Here is a 9,058-nt window from a genome sequence, read left to right as displayed (position 1 = left end):
CCTAACATCTAGATAACACCTAAGGAGAGAAGAAAGAAATAAAAGTACAATAGATGAGAAAATATATTAAAATTGTGAAAAAAATTATTTTTATAATATCATATAATCACAAATTATTATTATTATTATTATATATATAATAAATTTATTAAATTTAAAAATAATTACTTGAAAAATCACACTAAAATTATTAGTGTTTTTTTACGGGGTAAAATTGATTAGTTACGTCTCAGTACTTATTCATTTAACTTATAATTTTTTTTGAGAGCTTCATTTAAATTATAATATTTAATAAGTTTAAATATATTTTTTTATCTTAAAAAAATATCTAAATTTTTTTTATGCTCCCTACAATTTAAAGACACACGTCACCTATCCATGTGGTAGCAGACGAAACCTAATTAAAGGGAGCAAAGACAAAAAAAAAAAATTAATTATAAGAACCAACATTAAAGAAAAAAATTTCTGAGAACAATAATAAAATTTAACTATTTTTTGGAATAAAAAACATATTTAATTCCGATTAATATCATATCATATCATACTCTAAATAAATGACCCCCGACTCTCCAACAAAACTTAAAACCTTTTCATTCATCATTCCTTCCTTCGAATCCCCAAGCACACATCAATGGCAACCAAAACCTCCATTCCAAGTTCTCAATCCCCAAAACTCTCTCGTCTCCGCCCTCAATACATTCCCAACCACATCCCCGACTCCTCCTACGTCCGCATCTTGGACACCACCCTCCGCGACGGCGAACAATCCCCGGGAGCCACCATGACAGCAAAGGAGAAGCTCGACATCGCACGGCAGCTGGTGAAGCTGGGCGTGGACATCATCCAGCCCGGCTTCCCTTCTGCGTCGAATAGCGACTTCATGGCCGTCAAAATGATAGCACAAGAGGTTGGCAATGCTGTTGGTGATGATGGTTATGTGCCTGTCATTGCTGGCTTCTGTCGGTGCGTTGAGAAGGACATTGCTACTGCATGGGAGGCTGTGAAGTATGCTAAGAGGCCACGGCTTTGTACTTCCATAGCTACGAGCCCTATTCACATGGAGCACAAGCTAAGAAAGAGTAAAGATCAGGTGATTCAGATTGCCAGGGATATGGTCAAGTTTGCACGGAGTTTGGGTTGCAATGATATTCAGTTCGGTGTTGAAGATGCTACTAGGTACGAGTCTTTCATTTGTCTTACTCTTTTTGGATCACGTTTTTACTCTTTATATTTTAAAATAAACATATTTAGTATTTCATTTTTGTAAATTTTGGGTTTTTCATTAAATTCAAAACGCATAATTGATAAGAAATTAACATAATGTGATTAAAGTATGTTTTCAGATTGAGAGAGAATGAACAAAACCGCAAATCTTGCAAAAAAAATAGAGAAGTAAATATCTCTATTTTAAAATAAAAATTAAAATTATAGATTTTAAAAAATAAAAAAAATTAGATTTCTTTATATTAAAATGAGATCAAAATTAACGATTTAAAAAATTAAGAGACCAAAATTTCTTTTAAAATGTTTATGAGAAATACTCCTAGCATCTCTCACACTTTCCTATTTATGATTAACTAATTTATTAAAAATTTCTCATTTTAGCAATTGTCACTTTTAAATCAGAAAAGAAACATTAAATAAAAAAATATGATTTATGAGAATATAAGATTGGTCTAATGCTAAAAAGAGAAGGAAAGAAAAAAAAATCAGAGTTCAAATTTTCTCACTGACAAAAACTAACCATATTTACAATTAATAATTACTGATAAAAAGAGAGTGGTAGAGAAAGTATTCCTACCATTTCTTTAGAATTTTTATAATTTTATCTTCAAAGAAAATTTTGATCTTCCTTTAGACTTATTTATATCTAATTTTATAATATTGGATGAGACAAGATTCATAGATGGAAAGTATAAGTATATTTTCTTTAAAGAATTCAAGAGGTTATAGTTAATTATTTGGCTACCCACTTTATTCCTATCTGTGTTATAAATATATGTGTCAGAAGATTAAGATCCTTATATTTTTTAGTGGCAGCCATGTTTCCATTATTTTGTGACACTTTAAGGCCTACTTATCGGAAATATTCGCTCTCACAGCATCACTAATGGCTGTTGTTTTATTTCTTTCAAAATATATAAATGTATCAGAAGATTAAGATCCTTCATTTTCTTTTAGTGGCAACACCATGTTTCTATTGTTTTTACACTTTAAGGCACACCTATCGGAAATATGAATTCGCTCCCATATGGCATCACTCATGGCTGTCGTTTAATTTCTTTCCAGAAATATACCATGCTGAAGCCAAAGCAACCACCCTTCTTAATTACCTTCTTGTTGAAATTTCTTTTGTGCAGCGAGAGATTTTACTATTTTAGTTACAAGTACTAGGACGATGGACTAATTTAGGGAATTTAACAAACTATTTATTAAAATGAGGTTGTTTTAAAACAAAAATTACTGACATAAGATTGGTTTAAATTACTAATGATTATCTTCTGAATATCTAAAAAAATACACTAATGGTCATTTTTTGACAGTTTTTTTAGACTGTAAAAAATGATATTAAGTAGTTTTATATAAATAATCTCATACCAGTGATTCGTTTTAAATAATCCTATTTTTTGTAAATAATTTGTAAGAGAGACCCAAAGGTCAATCACTCTTGATATGATGTATTTTTAAAGTGTCAAACTTTTTTACGCATTATATTATTTGTCTTACATGTTAATGTTAATTACTTTAAAATTTCTTACATCTTGGCTGTGTTATAATATCATATAATCATAAACCATTAAAATTGTGAAACTTTTTTATAATATCATAATTATAAATTATCATATATATATATATATATATATAAAAAAAGGTCTTGCATGTTAATTATGTTAAAATGTTTGACAAAACTAACTTAAAAATAAGCTAAAAGATAGAAAGTTATTTGAAAGTTGAAAAATTAATTTATTAAATTATAAATATTAGATAAAATTAATTGTTGAAGTAGTTGAAAAGTATATAATAACAGAAAAATAATAAAATTATGATTTATTTAAAAAGAATAATTAAAAATTTTGATAAATAGATTAACAATAAAAATGAAAAGAAAATATAAAAAGTTAAAAACTAAAGTTTCAAAAATGCTAAAACTACTAGAAAAAAAACTTATTTAATTTATTAAACAGTTAAATAAACTTTCAATTAATAAAAAATCTAAAAAATAGCTGAAATGAAATTCCTTCCCAAAAAAGGCCTTCACTTCTATCCCGGTAAAATCTATATTAAATTACTGTTGATATACGCCGTTGACATGATATTTTGTAGCTCATATATACGCTTGTTCTAAGTTTGAAATATTGAATAAGGATTTAACTACACTTAATCAGTTATGTTGAATCCTTGTTTTCTCTTCAAGTAGTCTAGAATGAAATCTTTTAAACTTTAAACACCGGTTTTATATTGAGATAACTTCCTTTTTAAATGGGTTGTCTCTAGTCCGAATTTGACTATTGAATTCTAAGGTTGGCAAGTGTACGATGATCATTTCTTCCTCTCAAGATATACTATATGTTCCGAATTTTAAAACTTATTCATCTCATGGGTATTTGTTTAAAACAAGATTTTTTATTTATTTAATAGAAAGCATTAAATTAAGAGTGTCAAATTAATATTTCGTTAAGATTTGAGAAAAATAAAATAAAGATTAGGTAATTGGCAAAGAAAAGAGGAGAACAAATATATTATAGGCTAACCCGCTAGATTAGTTGATTTAGTGGTTGAGAGTTTGAATAATATGTATGAGATTAAAGGCTCTATCTACCCTGTAACCATTGCTATAACAACTTGTTACGTAAAGCTACAGGAGAAAGAAGGAGAGTATTCGGAATAGAGAGAGAACTAGATATTTTCTTCTTATTCCTCCTACAATGCGCTATCATATATATAGGCATTTGTCGGGCACTAAAAGATAAGCACTACACGAAAATACAAATATTATAATGGGGAACAAGCCCTAACATCAACTCGACAAGCATAAAGAAATATAATTGCCTAATAGCATATTGTTGTATGCTACCCATCACTCGACAAAGACATGCACTAAATAATAGAATCTAACAACGTCTAGCTATGCTTTTGGAACATTAGCACTTAAACGTAATCGCAAAAACGTTGAGGAGGTGAGACCTTCCTCTGGGGCCTTCCATGCTGGGCTTCATGCATGTTGACTGGTCTATCACTCCTGGCCCCTTCTAAAATCACCTTGTCCTCAAGATGATATTCCTCCTTTAATGAAGCCCATTATTCCCAAGATGTGTCATCAACTGGTAAACTGGCCCTTTGCACTAGCACTTGTAAATGAGGTCCATTGTTTGTGTCTACCCAACGAGTATTGAGGATAGTTAGAGGGGTGATGAGAGGACGGTTGTCGAAGTCCTTTCCAGGTAATGGAAGTGGGCTGGGTTCAGTTCTTGCATCATGCCGGAATGGCTTGAGGAGTGAGCAATGAAAGACAAGGTGGATACGTGAGTCCTACGGAAAAAGGAGCTTGTAAGCTCTGGCGTCCCCAAAATAATGAATGGTTTAATAGTAATGATTTAATTAACAAAAACCATGGTAAATTTTTTTTTCCTTCTTTTTCTTTTTCATTTCTTTCTCTTTTCACCATAACTAGGTTTAGAAGGAAAATCCTCACTATAGAGTCCTGAATGGCCAGTTCACAACTCTATTCAGAGTCATTTCTTTCTTACCGCTCATAATCTCTAAACTATTTTACTGTTTCAAAAGGAAGAATGTACCAGTCATTACTTTAGGTCGTCACGTGAAAATAAAAGAATAAAATAAGGTCGATAAACTCTTTTACAAATAAATTTGCTAATGCTTTCTTTTCGAGTAACAAGATTGATCATAAATACATTCATCATTTAAAGCTGTCCAAAATATGGGAGTTTTACAAAATACATAGTGTCATCCAGAGCAAAGGTGTCCACAGTGTTGACTTCAGCCACATGTATACAATCATCAAATTCCTATACAATAGGTCTACCCATACAAAAACAAAAGAGTAAACCTAACAGTCAGTCCTAGATACGCCCACCCTAAAAAAGTATATAAAGCTAGTCCATGGAACTATCCACTATGATGAAGAGCCTCCACTGGTCGCCATCTCTCTCGGGCCACTATCCTCCGTAGAGTCTGCCTCAGATGCCGACATGACTTCCTCGTGAGAATCCACCTCAAGAAGTGGATCCTCATCACCCTCTAGAAAGTCAAGAGCATCCACAGCAGGCTCAGGAGGTAGCTCCTCAAGATCCTCCTCAGGGTCTTCCTCGGATGACGTTACCTCGATCACTTGGACGGGTTCCACTAGACGATATGGTGTAGGCGTGGGTAGTATCCACGCTACAGTGCGTTGAAGCGTACGCGCCGGTTCATCTGGGTGAACCAATGAAGTAGCCGTAAATCGGATCGTGCCCCGAAATCGGCACCTCGTGTTGCCTTCGAGGGTCTCCCAAGCTCCCTCTAGGCACTCCATCTCTACTCGATCACGGATTAGCTGCGCCGCCATCACGATCTACAAGAAAGAAAAGAAAGGGGTAGACTCTTTCACAAGAATCTAGCTATGCCGCCGCACAATGCGTCTCATAACCACTACATGCAAGTAAAAAGGGGTATCTTAAGGCTTTTCATCTCTGGTAATCGATTACACAGCCTTGGTAATCGATTACCAGAGGCCAAACTTGAATCACACAGCTTCAGAACATGAAAACCTGAAATAGACACTGTGTAATCGATTACACATACCTGGTAATCGATTACCAATGACCCATTCCTCTGTGTAATCGATTACACAGACTGGTAATCGATTACTAGAGGCCTCTACAACCTGTTGCCTTCAATTCTAAGCCTGGTAATCGATTACACCCCCTTGGTAATCGATTACCAGAAGCCCTCATGGCTTCCTGACCTCGTTTTCAAGCCTGGTAATCGATTACACCCCCTTGGTAATCGATTACCAGAGACCATCTTAGCCTCTTGTCTTCATTTTTAAGCCTTGTAATCGATTACCCACCCTTGGTAATCGATTACCAGAGGCCATAACCCATATATCACACAAGATTCACAGCTGGCCAGCCACCACAAGCCTCCTTGCTTTGTGGTCTTTGTTCCTTTTATCTGTTGACTGCCAGGAGCTCGCCTGTTTAGGTACATCACAGGTTCTCACTGACTGACTATGCCCGGGTTGGGTCGGGATTGGTCAAGCTTGGTTTTGGGCAATAGCACCCCACCTGACGTCCCCAAGGTCTCCTGACCCTCGTGACATATCTCCAAGTACCACTCTGTGGTCAACGAATAAAAGTAGGAAGTTTCACCCTTCTACACTTCCTCATCTCAAGCTTGTAGGATTATGGGGTACCCATCACATGTGGTACTAGGTGGCGGTCGGGCGATGGTGCACAACAAGTTTTCCACATCCACAAAGCGCGCATAAACCCACCATCCCCTGTTGCGCACCTCCAACTGAGCTCACGTACTCCCACGTAGCCCATATCCTCGTTTCTCTCAACACCGGGTCTCCATCAATCCTCCCAAGCTTCCCCAACATCCAGGTAAAACAACATTCAAACAGCACAAACTATCACAGCCAAGAAAAACAGGGCAAAGGCAAAAGCTCAGCCCAAAACACAACTCAAAATCACAGCTTTTTTCACTTAAAGACCCCAGTAACAATTCTTTCTTTCCAGTTCGTTAACCGTTGGATCGACTCGAAAATTTTATTGGAAGTCTCTAGTACATAAGCCTACATTTCGGCCGTTGGGATCTGATAGCAAACATCCAGAACTCATTCTGCACTACTCTTTCCACAACCAGCAAAACATAGCATTTTTATGCACTTATGCAAAATTCTGCTGCACAATTTCACAGCACAATTCTGCATAAAGTGCAGATTTCGAAAACCACACTTCCTCTCATCCAATCTTGCCCAAATCAAATCCTACAAGTCCCAAATCATGTATCAATCATGTCTAAACCAAAGTCCAGATTCAAAGCACAGCAACACAGAATCTAGGTGTCCAATACCCCTCAATTCAATGGGTTTTCTAGGTTTGAGAAGTGAAATTGAGAATGAGGTAAATTTGGAGCAAACTCTCACCTCACACAAGTCTATAACATCAATCTAAACTTGCTCAAACTGGATTTACACCTAAAATTCCACCGAATCAAAATTTGACTCCTCAACACCCAATTTTGCTCTAGAAATGGCTCTTGGTTCACTTTGGTCATTTGTTTTTCTCTCTAGCTCAGCCTAACCTTTCTCATAAATCCTAAATGGCATTTCAAGCTAGGATTAACTCATTTTAACCTCCATTTACCACATAATCCAGATTTAACCTTCCAACTCTCAAAGCCTCACTCTTTTTCCACTCATAACACCACATTCTCACTTTCTAACCCTAGGTTAACTCTACCCTTCATCTCTAATAGTTTTTCATAAGCAATTTCAGCACATAAACATCACAAACATCATCATAAAAACCCTAAAACAGAATGGGTATGTTTAATTCATCCAAACATGGCAAGTTCAACATGCTTTCCACAAGTTCCTTCACAAATAACTATCATGAAGCAGAAAACTAGCAAAACTACCCATCATATCTCCCAAAACCCCATACCCACGAAAATCAAGAGAGAAAGAAGTCCACCCAAACCTGAAATTTCAAAGTCTCACACGTAGAGACGCGCTTCACAACTCCGAAAATGCCCTCCTTTCGCGATTTGGAGCAGAAATGATGGCCAAAGGTTGGAGCTTTGTTTGGAGCTTCAATGGAGAATGAAGGAGAAGAGAATGACAACGTGAGAGAGAGAGGAAAAAGGCTTCTGAAATTGTGGGGCTGAGTGAGGAGAGAGAGAGTTGCTTTTTAGTTTTAAAAAAAAGCTTTTTCCTCTTTTCTTATTATTTTATTTAAGCTATGCCACATGTCCCCATTTGAGTGGAGCAAAAGGGCCCACTTTCTCTTTTGATTGTGACCCATACTCAGCCACAAAAGTGAGAAAAATCTGACCTTTGAAACGCTAAAATCCTACCTCGGTTTGCGTGCCATTTCTCTGGTTCCAGTTCCTCGCGTTTCTCTGCGTCCGTCGGGGCCAGTTTTCGAAAGTAATCAATATATATATCAAAACGCTCAGAATAAGACCCCGAGCGTGGTTCAGAGGTTGGTTTTGCTAAATTTTAAGTCACACGCAAAACGATGATTTTTAAACTAATTAATTAAGAATTAACCCATAACCTCCCAGTTATGGATTTCTCTTCCTTAATTAGCATAACCCGCGTATCTTGCCCCCACTATTCCTACTTCTACCAAGTACATATATGCACATACGCTGAATAATCATTCAAAATACATCGTTTTCAAAAATTCCGGGTAGAATTTTCCAGGATGTCACAATACTCCCATCCTTTTAGGAATTTCGTCCCCGAAATTAACTACTCTACGAACAAACTTGGGTACAATTCTCTCATCCTATCCTCCAACTCCCATGTAGAATCACCCTCATCGGTTCCCAACTGCTCCTTCACCAACGCGATCTCCTTTCCTCTCAACGACTTCATTCTTCGGTCAGTGATCTTCTGAGGTTGTGCTTTATAGTGAGGTTATCCTTCACCTGTACCTCGTCCACTGCAAGTATATGTGATGGATCTGGGTTGTACCGTCTCAGTTGAGAGACATGAAACACAGGATGCAAATTCGATAAACTCAGAGGTAAGGCGATATGATAAGCTACAGGCCCAACCTTCTTCAAAATCTGATACGGACCTAGGTACTTGGGCGTCAACTTCCTAGATTTGAGAGCTCTTCCGACCCTGGTTACGGGAGAAACCTTCAAAAACACATGTTCTCCTTCCTGAAAATCTAGTGGCTTCCTCCTTCTATCATAATAGCTCTTCTGCCTATCCTGAGATGCTTTTATCTTTTCTCGAATCAATTTCACTTGTTCGTTAATCTGTTGTAGCATTTCAGGTCCAACAAGCACTGCTTCTCCATCATCGTACCAACAA

The 9,058-nt window shown here is 36.3% G+C and overlaps 1 protein-coding gene across 2 annotated transcripts in view; it reads left to right on the top strand.

Annotated features, from left to right (window-relative positions):
- Positions 1–538: 538 nt before the first annotated feature.
- LOC114374601 (probable 2-isopropylmalate synthase) overlaps positions 539–9,058 on the top strand; it is a 71,566-nt gene continuing 63,046 nt past the window's right edge. The window contains exon 1 of one of the 2 annotated variants that reach the window (XR_003658589.1): positions 539–1,176. Coding sequence is in view for 1 of the 2 variants with exons in the window: in XM_028332262.1 (XP_028188063.1) it covers positions 632–1,176 (545 nt within the window). In the remaining variant the exon portion in view is untranslated. The remainder of the gene's footprint in view (positions 1,177–9,058) is intronic. The other variant, XM_028332262.1, reaches the window with a different exon arrangement.

This window comes from Glycine soja, chromosome 11, assembly GCF_004193775.1.
Source record: "Glycine soja cultivar W05 chromosome 11, ASM419377v2, whole genome shotgun sequence".
NCBI lineage: Eukaryota > Viridiplantae > Streptophyta > Magnoliopsida > Fabales > Fabaceae > Glycine > Glycine soja.
This window is presented reverse-complemented; position numbering and strand designations above follow the sequence as displayed.